Source organism: Hemicordylus capensis, chromosome 5 (genome assembly GCF_027244095.1).
Source record: "Hemicordylus capensis ecotype Gifberg chromosome 5, rHemCap1.1.pri, whole genome shotgun sequence".
Taxonomy (NCBI): Eukaryota; Metazoa; Chordata; class Lepidosauria; order Squamata; family Cordylidae; genus Hemicordylus; species Hemicordylus capensis.
The window spans coordinates 246008513-246021900 of NC_069661.1; the positions used below are offsets into that span (position 1 = coordinate 246008513).

At 45.5% G+C, this 13388-nt stretch overlaps 1 protein-coding gene across 18 annotated transcripts in view; it reads left to right on the forward strand.

The window, feature by feature from the left end:
* SOX5 (SRY-box transcription factor 5) overlaps positions 1–13388 on the forward strand; it is an 876032-nt gene that overhangs the window by 800967 nt on the left and 61677 nt on the right. For all 18 annotated transcript variants that reach the window (XM_053255253.1, XM_053255257.1, XM_053255255.1 and 15 more), the window contains one exon: positions 4015–4187. In XM_053255253.1, coding sequence (XP_053111228.1) covers positions 4015–4187 — 173 coding nt within the window. The remainder of the gene's footprint in view (positions 1–4014; positions 4188–13388) is intronic.

Below are 13388 nucleotides of genomic sequence, written 5' to 3' on the forward strand. Positions count from 1 at the left end.
CTTGCCCAAACTCCAAGGTTTCGATTTCCAAAGGAAGCCAGAATTGCCAACTCCATTCCTTTTAAAATGATTTTTAAAGGCATGTATTAAAAAAAAGAAAAGAAAAGAAACAACCGAAACCTTCCAGCAGTGCTAGTCTGAACTAATCTGACATCAGCTTCTTTCCCCTGAAATGATTTAAAGCCGAGAGTGCAAGAGAAGACAATAACATTGTACATTCTTGGGCAATCGGCAGATCAGATCGAAGGCGCAAACAGTACAACAAGGATGTGTAATCTGACATGATTAGACAAGGCTCTTTAGGAACTGAACATTCATAATTGAGACAAAAGAAAAGAGTATTAATAACACTTTCCTAACGCGGCAGTTAGCCATTTTATATTTCCTTTCTTTAATCTTAGTGTTTTTCAACAAATCATGGGATTTAATAGCGTGTTTTGGCAGATTAGAGGATTTATGGCCCAGATGTTTTTTGTTCTAAAAATGGATTAGGGTGTAAAGTTTGCTGGAATCCATGGAACATGTTGAGGCAAGCCGGTCATTTTGCGTGTGATTAGTGCCAGCCTTCTGTCTCACAGCCCCTCCATCTGTTACAATTCACCAATAGATCTGGTTAGATTTAGCCTCATGTCACAAACAGAAGCCCTTTTTCCAGGCAATTTCATGTTACAGTTCCAGGGCTTTTGGGCATTATTATTTATTTTTAAAAATCCATCTCCGTGCCCTAATTTAAAAGGTGAGCAAAGGGGCAGGGCGGGTGGGGAAGGGCAAGGAAAACAGGTAGCAAAATGGTTTATATTAGCTTCTCCCCCCGCCCCCCGCATCTAAATAGGTCTGGAGTATTTTCCCATCAACCTTGCAAGCTGCAAAACACGTGCAGATCGTAATGAGTATAATCTATGGGACGTTAGAGCAGTTGAGGGGGGGCGAGAGAAAACCAATGACAAAATGACATATTTGAAATTTAAAGGACGTTCGCGCATGCTTGTAATGTTTCAAAAGGGAGTCGTGCCAGTTGCTACTACAGCTAAAGCCTAGGTTGGTATAGAGAGTGTGTGTGTGTATGTGTGTACACTGCAACCAAGGAGTGAACATCCAACCTAGCACTAGTAGAGTGGGCGTCTCAAGTCCGCAGCACTGTGGCTCCTTGTGCATTTCTGAATGACAGGTGGTGCGTGGAGGCTGGGTGGGAGTGTGGGGGGGTGACATTCTGTGGAGGAGATTTATCTGCTCAGCCGTCATATTGCATCGCAAAACATCACCACCTGTGGTTTATTAACGTCTTTGTGAGGTTTAAGGAAGGAGGCGGGAGATATTTTAATTCCGTCTGCCCCAGATTAATAAACCTGCCCTATCTGCATTAGGAAGGGTAATTATATTTCCACTATCTACTTGATGGCATTGTATTTAATATAGTGCCGTCATGGTACAAAATGTACAGTGTTCGGTGTTGACTGGGTCTGATCTCATTCCTACCCAGTGGGCAAAGGGGTGGATTGTGGAGCAGGGGGAAAGGGCTGCTTTAAGAGCACACGGTTTGCTTTGAGGGTTTAGAATGAAAGTCAGTCTTGTCCTCCTTTAGTGGCCAGTGAGGTGCCTCTTGGGAAGCTCCCCAAGCCAGGCATGAAGGTTATGGTCGTCCACTGTTGTTGTCTCTATATCCCCTAGTATTCAGAGGTATACAGAGATTCCATTCAGATACTGCCTGTGGCTGATACCCGTTATTAGTACTATTCATTATATCAGGGGTTTCCAGACCTGGGTACCCAGATGTTGTTGGGCTATGACTTCTATCACTGTAATCCACAACTCCCATCATTGTAGGGATGACGAGAGTTGTAGTTGACAAATCTGGGGGCCCAGGGTTGGAGACCCCTGCTCAATGTGAGTCGTTTCCTTTGCTTTGCTTTCCTAAAAGGAATAGCCCTTACATCATGCAACAGATTTCATACATGAATTACTACATGTTGAGTGCCTGCCCATCCTGTTGCGGAACAGGGCTGTTCCACAGCGACCTAAAATTGCACAATCACGGCACTACATCCATTGGGAATAATGGATGTGGTGTGGCAGAACTGTGATCGTGCAGTTGGAAGTCACAGCAGAACAGCCCTATTCCACAACAGCACAGGCGTACTGACCTATCCACGTTTCACTGCTCAGAATATGAGTCCTGTCAGGTGACAGATAGTACATATAGTTGGTCTGTGGTTTAGGTACTCAAAGAGGTATAGGTCATCATACAATTAAAAACTGTGTTCTTCCCAGGTTTGGGAGCTGTGTGTGCTCCCAATTTTTGGTTGAATGGAAGCAAGGTAGGAGGAAAAGCCACCCAGGTTTTCCTTCTACCTTGCTTCCACACAATCACTTCTACCCAGGTTTTTCTCCTACCTTGTTTCCATACAAGCAAAAATTGGGAGCACACACAGCTCCCAACCTTGGATAGAACACAATTTTTGATTGTGTGAATGTCCTCAAAGAATGGCTTTGTTCAACAGAAGGGTTTTGAGGGACTGTTTGAGGCCAGGCCTTCACACACAGCAGAATGAGGTGACAAGGTAGTGGAATGGATTATACCACTTCAGATTGCTGGGGGGGGGGTTTGTCACATTTTTGTATGCTCCCCGTGTAAAGAAATCTTTGCAGAAACAGAAATTAGCATAGCATCTCTTTTTCTGATGCTACAGGTTTTTACTTACAGGGAGGTGGCGGAAGTGTTACAAAATGCATCACACACCCACAGAGTCCACTCTACTGCCTCTGGTTTCTAGCACCTGCTTCATGTGTAGATGAGGCTTCAGTGGTTGCTTCCACACAAGGGCCCTTTCATGCTGCTGAGACTTTGCTGTCCCACAATCAGCTGAGAGCACCATTAGAATAGTGGTTCCACATTGCACTTCATACAGCACAGGAATGCAGCCATTGGACAACAGTGTTATCAGGATTGTTTGCAATAACTAAGTGAATGCATGATATTAGTGATTACAGAGGTAAACTTGGAGCAGGTGTCCTTTCTTTCAAATTGCTTGCTATCATATCTTAAGCAGTCACAGGGGTTAAAGATCAGGTACCAGGGACTCCCCTCCCCAACCATTTTAGAAGTCACAACACTGTTTACTTTAACCAGCTGCTTAGCTATCTTGAGTTGCTAAGAAAACTCCCCAAAAAGAACTCAAAAGGATCCTGGGATTTATGGGGGGGGGGTGTCCCAAAATACATATAACTGAATCCCTTTATTTAGGCAGAGTTCAAAGCTTCTTGGAATTCAAAGCATGCTTCTGAAAAAAATCAACTAATTCAGGTGGAATCAAATTCTCCAGGAAATGCTCTGTGCCTCCTGAAAATATGTCCTTGAAGGTTGCACAGCCTTTGGGGACATATTTTTGGGTGACACTGTGGGATTCCATGGGAACAGGAGGTTGCTGAAATTCACCCCCCCACACACACACACACACAAGCACTGCGGCAGTGTTAATTTGGAACTTTTCAGAAGCTCTGGTGCTTCTCCTGATGCACGAGTGCTTCATTGTCAGACATAACTAATTTTGATCATAGTCCTCTCTCTATAAAACACGAATAACCGTGGCTCGCTGCCAATCCAAGAAAACTGAAACATCTAATGTGGACCCCAGCTAATCATTTGTTGCTAACAGTGCATAATTTGCTTGTGCCATTTGGTTAAAAAAATATTTAATATCCTCAAACTTTAAATAGCCTCACAATAACAGTGAGATAGTGTTTGTTGAAAAGCGGTATATAAATATTTGTAGTAGTAGTAATACTCAAATGTTTGTTTTAGTCCTCTGATTGAATGAATTAAATATGAGACAGTTTATGCAAATGAACAGGATGATCCATCCCAAATCATGTTCAAGGCACTGACAACAGCTGATGAGTTTGTTCATCATCTGACATCCATTCGGGAAGGCATCTGAACGTTTTGATGATCATGGTGTACGTTTCCTGGTAACCTTGATTCTGTTTGTCTGCCTTGTCTCCTCACCCTCTTTCTAGATATTCTTTCTTCTATCACGTCGTCAGGTTACTTAAACGACCATGATGCTGTTACCAAGGCAATCCAGGAGGCCCGGCAGATGAAGGAACAGCTACGGAGGGAGCAACAAGTTCTTGATGGAAAGGTCGCTGTTGCAAATAATCTGGGTCTGAATAACTGCAGGACAGACAAGGTCAGTGCCCAAGATTCCCATTTGGGTTACTATTGGCAATTTGGTTCCAGCTGTCTGTTCCAGTTTCTCAAGTGTGGATTCACTGTAGGAAACTGCAGCTCCACTGACTTATTTCAGCAGGTCTGGATTAACCATAATGCTAATACTCCACAGAATAGCTGAACTGGAGGCCCATTTAGGTATAATGATCTATGAGTTGCATAGGCATTTACCTCTTTGGGCCATTTTGCACATTATGCAATAGCAAAGCTGAGTTTACCACCAAGAGAAGGAGGCCACAAATGAGGCATGTGTTTGCATGTTGGTCATAATTCATGTTGGTCATAATTACATGTTACACGTTTGGGGTATGCTTAATTCATCTCTGGTGGACAACTTAAGAAGATAAAAAGCCATTCACATGGTAGGAGAAGCCTTCTACTTCAGGAGCTGGGCATGCTCCCGGGTTTTGATCATGTGTTAAATAAAAACAAGGCTGGATTGGGGGAGCTTGGTGATCATCTTCTCTGTAGCCGCTCCTGGACTGTGGAATGTGCTCCCTGCAGAAATCTATAATTAGAACTCTTTATTGGTTTTTAGGAGAGCCCTTAAGACCTATCTGTTTGGCCTGGCCTTCCAGGGTTTTTTAATTGTTGTAAAGGGTTTTTAATGTACCTGGTTTTTCAGGGTTTTAAACTGTTTTATTGTTTAATTGTTTTATGGTATTTTATATTTTTAATTGTTGATTGATTTTAACTGTCTTTGTTTTATTTGTAAACCGCCCTGAGTCAGCTTTGGTAGGGTGGTATAAAAATTGAATTAATAATAATAATAATATAATAATAATCATCATCATCATCAAGCCCCATATGCATAGGATAAACATGTCCTACCCAGATTCCGCCCCCAGCTTCTGAATGAGGTAAGCCATAAAATCAGCCTGCCTATCTGAGACTGGACAGATGATCAAGTTCCCCACCTGCAAACTTGGTTTTATCTAACACATGACTGAAAATCATGAGTGTACCCTGCTCCTGAATTAGGGAAGGAGGCTTACCCTATTCTAATGTTGATCATGATAACTGCCCTCAAGTATGGGGAGGGGCCTATACCCTCTGCACTCAATTCTGTTAAACAGATCTGTGACTTGGAGCATGGTAGAAGTTGACCTTATCACATGATGTCACAACCTATTTTGGTTAGGGCTATTTAGTTTAGAAAAAAGACGGCTGTGGTGAGAAATGATAGAGGTCTATACAATCGTGCATGGTGTGGAGAAAGTGGATAGAGAGAAATTCCCTAACCCTAACCCTAACACTAGATAGAGAGAAATTCCCTAACCCTAACCCTAACACTAGAACCAGGGGTCATCCCATGAAATTGATTGCTAGGAAATTTAGGACCAATGAATGGAAGTATTTTTTCACACAATGCATAATCAACTTGTGGAATTCTCTGCCACAAGATGTGGTGACAGCCAACAACCTGGATGGCTTTAAGAGGGGTCCTAACTTCATGGAGGTCTATCATCTGCTACTAGTTGGAGGACTATAGGCCACCTCCAGCCTCAAAGGCAGGATGCCTCTGAGTACCAGTTGCAAGGGAGTAACACCAGGAGGGAAGGCATGCCCTCAACTCCTGCCTGTAGGCTTCCAGCATCATCTGGTGGGCCACTGTGTGAAACAGGATGCTGGACCAGATGGGCATTGGGCCGGATCCAGCAGGGCTGTTCTGATGTTCTAACCGTGCCTATATCTCTCTAGTCTTAATGATCCAGTAACCGGTAGCTTGGAAGAATCATCTTTGCACGTGGCAGAACTCGTAGTGGTGACAGGATGGGCTTGTGGAATGAATTGTTACTGTAGATGTATTTGCCCAAGCTGTCAAAGGAGGAAAATGTCTTATACTCTATAGCCATGGAGCCACAGAGTATACTTTAGCATAGAATTTTCTTTTCATCCTGTCCTTCCGGATCCAAGCTAACAGTCATTTTTAGAGTAGAAACCTGCTTTCAAGGCTGTAACCCGGGATTGAAGCTCCTTTTACTCAGTGTAGGTGCAATTCTGTCCAGGCGTTCACCACCTGCAGGCGGTGAACTCATGAAGTGGGCAAATAGGAGCACACCAGATAGCCATGCCCCACCACCCTTTGTGCGAACATGCTCCTTGGTCATGCTTCCTGCAGCTTGCCGCATTGAGCATTTGTCAGGAGAAGCAAGCACTGAACATGGGGAGAGATCTTTCCCCTCAGGGCTTAAGACTGAGAGGCTGAAATGACTGGGTAGAGGGGGAGAACCTGGGTTTCTTGGTGACTTGCTTCCTTTTCTTCCCAGAATAAATGATCAAGCATGTAAGTGTTGGCATGTTTTCCTATTTTGGATGTGTAGAGGTGGGTGAACTGAAGGCCAGTGACCTAAGACTCACTGGACAAGACCCATTGCAGAAATACTCTCTGGAGCCCTTGTCCATGCATAGACAGAAAGAGCTTGTTTATTTGTTTGTTTGTTTGTTTGTTTGTTTGTTTGTTTGTTTGTTTATTGGATTTCTATACCTCCCTTCCAAAAATGGCTCAGGGAAGTTTACACAGAGAAATAATAAATAAATAAGATGGATCCCTGTCCCCAAAGGGCTCACAATCTAAAAAGAAAAATAAGATCGACACCAGCAACAGTCACTGGAGATTCCGTGCTGGGGGTGGATAGGGCCTTATTATCTTTGATAACCTCTGAATCAATAAAGGTTTCCATCCCCTACCTCAGTAGCTGGGGCAGTTTAAGTTGTTGGTATGGTGCTTAGCAAATACTATTTGGATTCAATGTATTTCTTCTGTAATGAACAGTTTCTGCCAGTTTTTTTTAAATAAAATCCACCCACAGACTTGAAGATGGCAAAGAATAAATCACTATTAAGCCCTTTTATTGGCGGGGGAGGGAACCTAACAAAAACTTGGGAGATTTTTAATTCTCTATCCTAGGCTGTCAATGCGCATTATGCCTGAGTGATCCTTGAAGTATCTGGGTCCAAGTGGAAAAGTGCTTTTTTTGGAAATACTTACATGTGTTGGGGAGATGAGCTGGATTTGAAACATATTATTCAAGCTTTTCTGGGAGCAAAAGCTTTTGCTGATACTGGGGCTAAGCTTCTGGTGATGGGGCAATTGAAGCTGTCATGCCTGGTTGGCAACCACTGCAACGGTGCTCTGTCAAGTCATGTTAGATGACTCAGCAGAAACAGAAACACCCGGGAACTGACAAAGTAAATATCCCCCCCCCCACCAGCTTTGCATAGGCAGAGAAGAAAGGAAATCAAAAGTACAGTGCAAGCAGATGGTTAGGGTATATAGGGCTGGTAAAGACAGAACACCAAATCTCTTTGCTGTAGTTAAGAGATCAGCAGAAGGCCATAGGACCACACTCTCCTATAGTCTTTAGCTGGAGAACCAGAGGTCTGAGTGTCAAACTCCAGCTGGGAGATCCAAGTTCAAATCCCCATGAAGTTATCCCACTGGATAACTTCTGGCCATTCATCATCTCTCAGCCTAACCAATTTCAAAACAGAAAGAGGGAGATATTTATGTATATCTCACTGAGCTCCTTGGAGGGAGGACAGAATATAAAGGTAGTAAAACTGTTGAGGACAATGTATAATCCTATGGCTGGCATCTGATCCTTTAACCACGGTCCTCTGAAGCCAGGGGTGACCCAAGGTATTGGTGCCTGAAGCAAGGCACACAATGCTGCCTTGCCTCACTCATCTGTGGGAGCCAGGCCCCTTTCAAAACCAACCTTTGCAAGATTTGAAAGTATATGGGAAGCAGGTGAAGTTGCCAGCAGACTCATCTTCTCTCCTTGTGATTCCTCAAGCTTTGGAAGGAGTGTGAGAAGAAGCACTCCTTGAAAAGTTTGTAAGGGTGAGTTCAGTCCCAAAGAGCTGCTCCAATCGTGACAGCATGGGGACATCTTGACACCCCAATAATCTGCCACCCAAGGTGACTGCCTCACCTGGCCTTATGAAAGGGCTACCCCTGTCTGCATTGCAGCAGTCCCAGTGGGGTTTATAGAACCTAAACTGAGATTTTTCAGCTGAGATCATTAGAGATGCCGGAAGGGTTTGCCAGGCTCAGACCCAGAGACAACTTAGTAGTGCTCAGCTGAAAGGAGGGTGTCTCCAAAGAGGACACTGCTGAAGACCATCTTGCCTTTAGAAACGTCTGCAAGGGCTTGTGCTCCATTGGCAGGTCTTCTCCTTGGCCCCAAAGCTCACATTTGCAGAGTCTTGCAAGCCTCCACCACCTTTGGCTACAGAATGGCAGCTATGGGACTGGATAGATGCGGGGATGAATTCAGATTAGCTTAGAAATAAGTCAGGATATTTCCCAGTTTGTGAAGTGGGAGTGAGCATCATTTATATATATTTTGGATTGGCTCAGAAATAAGCCAAGTTACTTCTCCACAAAAGTAGCTTGATGTATTTCTGAGCAAATCTGACACAAGGCATGAGGCTCTTGCTCATCACTAGAGAGCATAGAGTTCTGCCTTTAAAAAGTCTTCTTTTGGAAAAAGACCAAGACACACCCCATCAAAGCAACTCCAGTGCTAGGACATAGGAGAGATGGCCACTTGCCCAAGGCCACCCTCTGAGCTTCATATCTGCGCAAGGATCTGAACCCAGGCATACGGAAGTCCCAGCGGACAAAATGTTGCTTTCTCCCCATGAAACGATAGTGCATTGGAGAGTCTGTAACTTCTTGGAGTTTTCTCCCCCCCCCCTTTTTTTTTTGGTCTTTGTCTTGAGCCTCCCCTGTGAATTTCTCTGCCCCTTGCTGAGTGTGTGAATCGACTCACTGCTTCCTTTCTCTGCCATATTTATAACAAGGGAAATGGAGTTCTGCCAGCTGGGGCAGGAAAAAAAATGGAAAGAACCTGGACCATTGGCAATGTTGCTATATTAGCTTGATTTCCCCCAGCAGGATGACACACTAGTTGTTCTTTGGCATAATTGAGGGGGAGATACATTTGCAGTTCTGAGTAGCGCTTACCTTGGGACTCACACTGGCACTCTTTATTCTGCTGCAGTGTCCCAGGTTTGCATATCAGACCAGGTAGCCAGGGATGTGCAGAACTGGTCCAGCAGTCCACGGTCCGACGGCTCGGTCCGGGGGTTCGTGATTGAACTGAAACACACACACACACACACACACACACACACACACACGCACCCGGTTCCATCCCAGTTCCATCTGGAATGGCTGCCACTCGCCTTTACGGAGGCCTGAAAGGGCCAAAAAGACTATATTTACCCAGCCGCGGAGGTGATGAGGGAGGCCGGCGGGGGGAGAGGGAACCCTCACAGCCCCCCCTCCCCCCACGGCTACAGCAAGCCCCCTGAGGGGCTACAGGTAGTTACTTTTCATTAAAAAAAAATTTTTTTAAGTTTGTGGACCTGCCGGACTGGAATGCGGGGTGGGGGGGTCAATGGGGGCCAGACCGAACTGGCCCGGTTCTGTTTGAGGCTGGTTCAGCCTCAAACCAAACCAGGCCAGACGGTTCTGTGCACACCCCTAATATGAAACTGTCTGATACCAAGGCACTGATGTTTGTCCATCTAGCTCAGTGCTGTCTGCACTGACTGGCAGCAGTTCTCTGAGGTTTCCGGGAGGAGTCTCTTCCAGCCCTACCTGGAGATGCCAGGAATTGAACCTGGGACCTTCTGCATACAGAGTAGATGCTCTACCACTGAGCTACGGGGTGACTGAGATGGCAACAGCAGGCTCCACCCCAACCTCCACATGTTCATTGGCTCTGTGCAGAAGAGCCAATGAATTCACAGAGGTCAAGTGCAGAGCCTCTTGCTGACATGCTGTTTCCTCCCCTGCCTGTCAGTATTTCCTATTTTGTCCCATGACCAGAATTAATGTAATTTTGGCTCAGGGTGGAAAGATGAGAGGCAGTGTTCCCCAAAACAGAGATTCCCAGATGTTGTTAACTACAACTCCCATAATCCCCAACCAAAGGCCGTTGCAGCTGTAGATGCTGAGAGTGGTAGTCAACAACACTCTGGGAATCCCTGTTAATGGGGTTACTGGATGGGGGGAATGACATAAAGCTTGGTCTTGGGGGCCAGTAGCTTGTGTAAGGACCAGTAGCCTTTGAACCAGGGCTTGCCACAGAACCTGTTTTCAGTGCCAGAACTCATATCTGCAAAAAGCAAAGTAGCACCAAAGCAGAATGCTTCTAGGCATATACTGGTTGCAGTAATCTACTGAAAACGGCACCTATGCGTTGGGGAGGAAAGCTGGTTTTGTGGTAATGAGCATGGTTAGCATTTTGATGTGTGACTACTTATGAGCACTGTCTGTTGTAAGATATTCCCCTTAGGGGATGGGGATGTAGCTCAGTGGTAGAGCATCTGCTTGCATACAGAAGGTCCCAGCCAATACTGAGCTAGACGGACCAATGGTCAGACTCAGCAAAAGGCTTCTTGAGTTCCAGCCCCCCCTGCCCTTCCATTCCCCTTTGCCCTTCCCTAACATCTGGTAGAATTTACCTGATATTGCAACATCACCCCATGCTCCTTTTCCGTACCCCACATCATTGGCTGCCATTGGTTGGGGAGAGGCAGGAAAGATGCAGAAGCCCGCACCATGGTGACATCAAGCAAATTCTGCTTGGTTTTACAGAGGGAGGGGGAAATGTTGAGGTGCCATTTTGGGAGGCAGCTACACACTGATCATAACATCTGGGTTGTCCCTGGATAACCCACAGCCACCCCACATGCATTGAGGGGGAAGTTAACCTAGGTTGCAGAGTGCAGCTTCCAGACCACTTTGAGCCCTCTCACTTCTTATTATATAAACTGGGGAATAAATGTGGTGTGGCCCACTTTGGGGGAGACGGTCTCCTCTTGATTTCAGAGAGGGGGCTCATCATGCCCATGGCTCCCTCTTACTCTGCTTCCAGCCAGCTCAACAGTGACCTCTCCATACAGAGACCAATGGGTAGAATGTACTTTGTGAATAATCCCCAAGTGTAAAATACGGGGAAATTGCTGCAATTTCAGGCATTTTCCAGAGAGAACTGGAAAGACAAAAAGTCCTCAGTGTGATAGGTATCTGTCACTCCATAAGATCTCTTCTAGAGGAATAAGGGCATTTTTGCAAGGGAGGGAGTGGGGAGCCGGGGGGGGGATGAAGGATGAATGTTGATGGTGTTACAGATTGAAGAGCACCAAAAAGGAGAGGGGGAGGGGGAGAGTGGTACCGCATGGGGAGAGAGTGGAGTGTCAGATATAAGACGAAGTGATCACAAGCACAAAGGAATTTATATTCAAATATTTAAGCATTCTTGAAAGGATGCTCGGAGCAGAAATTCCTTTTCTCTGCTCCCCATGTAGAAATGACTTTAACACTCAGCCAGATGCTAATGCAAAGTGACTCAAGCTACTCCTTGCAAGCATAGCTAAATTGCCGTTATTTGTTAAGCGCATTGAATTCAGCTGTGGATACAGCAGTTAGTTGCATTCAGAAAGCATCTGTACCCTTCTCTCTCTCTCTCTCTCTCTCTCTCTAATCCTCCAAAGCAGAGACAAGTCTACCTATCTCTCCCCCTCCCTTTCCTCCCCTGTGCAAGCTGGGAATTGTCAAGTGACAACCGACCAAATCCTTTTGGACAGGAAGCCTTCATCCCGAGTTCTATATACTTGCAAAGCGGGGCCGTGTGGTTGGGATCAGGGAGCCCATTAAAAGCACTTTGATGGTATGGAAATTCATCTTCATGAAGCAGGCCAGGCCCCTAAGCAGCCTGCTGTTTAGCTGTGGTTACAGATCAGTCATTCACTTTGGAGGGCAGTAATTGTGCTGACGGCTTGTATGGCAGGGGAAGTGCATAAAACAAGCCAGGGCCCTCCGCCGTGGCACTGTGAGTTAATCTTCTTTAATACAGATCAGCTGTTGTTCTAACACATGACTTTGTGCTGGCCCCGGTGACTCCGCTTCAGCGTTTTTGATTAAGTAACAGGAGCCATCATCTGTGTTCACTTTAGTCTGCCGCTTTTCGATCGTCAAGCCCCGTCTCCCCTGTCTCCCTGGCTCATTTCATGCCTTCGTCTCAGAGGGGGTAGAGATCTCCTTTCAAGGCTCTGTACCACAGGAAAGGAAGTGTTGCTGTTTATGGGGCTGCCACCAGATTCCCCCCTCAGCAGAATCTCGAGGTGGAGGTTCCCACTCAGGCAAAAATATCCGGAGAATGTTGAAGAACACTAGCAATTTCAACCAGGCTAGCAGAATTTCTCAATGGGTTCTGCATATCACAAAGTCATAGAGCCTTCCAGTTGGAAGGGCCCTTGGAAAGGCTTCCTGCTCAGGGCAGGAAAATGCTATAGCATCCCTCACCGATCGTCGCCCAGTCTCTGTAGGAAAACCTGTAGAGAAGGAGAGTCTACCACTGAATGAGGGAGACTGTTCCACTGTCAGTTAGGAAATTCTTCCTTATATCTAGCTTCAATTTGCTTCCTTCTCATTTCAACCCAGTGGTTCTAGTCCTGCTCTCTGGAGCAACAGAGAACTAGTCCAGTCTGCCTTCAGTGTGGCCGCCCTTCAGATGTTTGTAGATACCCTTCATATCTCCCAAACTCTGCATCCCAGAGAAACATTAACATAGGTGGTTAGACTGTGAGCTGGGTGTCATCTTCCTCTCAACACATTAGGGTTGACCCAGACATTTCAAAAAGGTAAAATCCAAAGCAAATGTCAGGGTTCCTCTCAAGGAGAAGCATATGAGAAAGCTCAGGGGCACTCATAAGTTTTTATAAGACAAGTGAAAATTTTCTGGGAGCTTCTACACTTCTCCTCCAGATGTTCTGTTGAGATACCAGAACTCTTGGAACAACTTTCCTTATAGAGGACAAAACCCAAGATTGGAGTCACTGCCAAATGTTGTTATAAGGTGAAACTTCAAATTTGGAAATTCCTCCTCAGGAGAGACTTGCAATGACTCCATGGAGAAATTTGGTGCAAAAGACCAGCAAAGGTTCTCAGGCTAGTTGGACACCCATCATTACTCCTTTCCATGAGAGATTGGGCTTCCCCACTCTTCAGTGACCTTCTGGCACCTGCTAAAGACATTTTTGTTCTGGCAGCAGGGACGTAGCAAGGTTGGAGTGGGCCCAGAGACAAGATTTTAAAATGGCCCCCCCTCACTGAAGCTCAGCTCATGAAGTAAAGCAA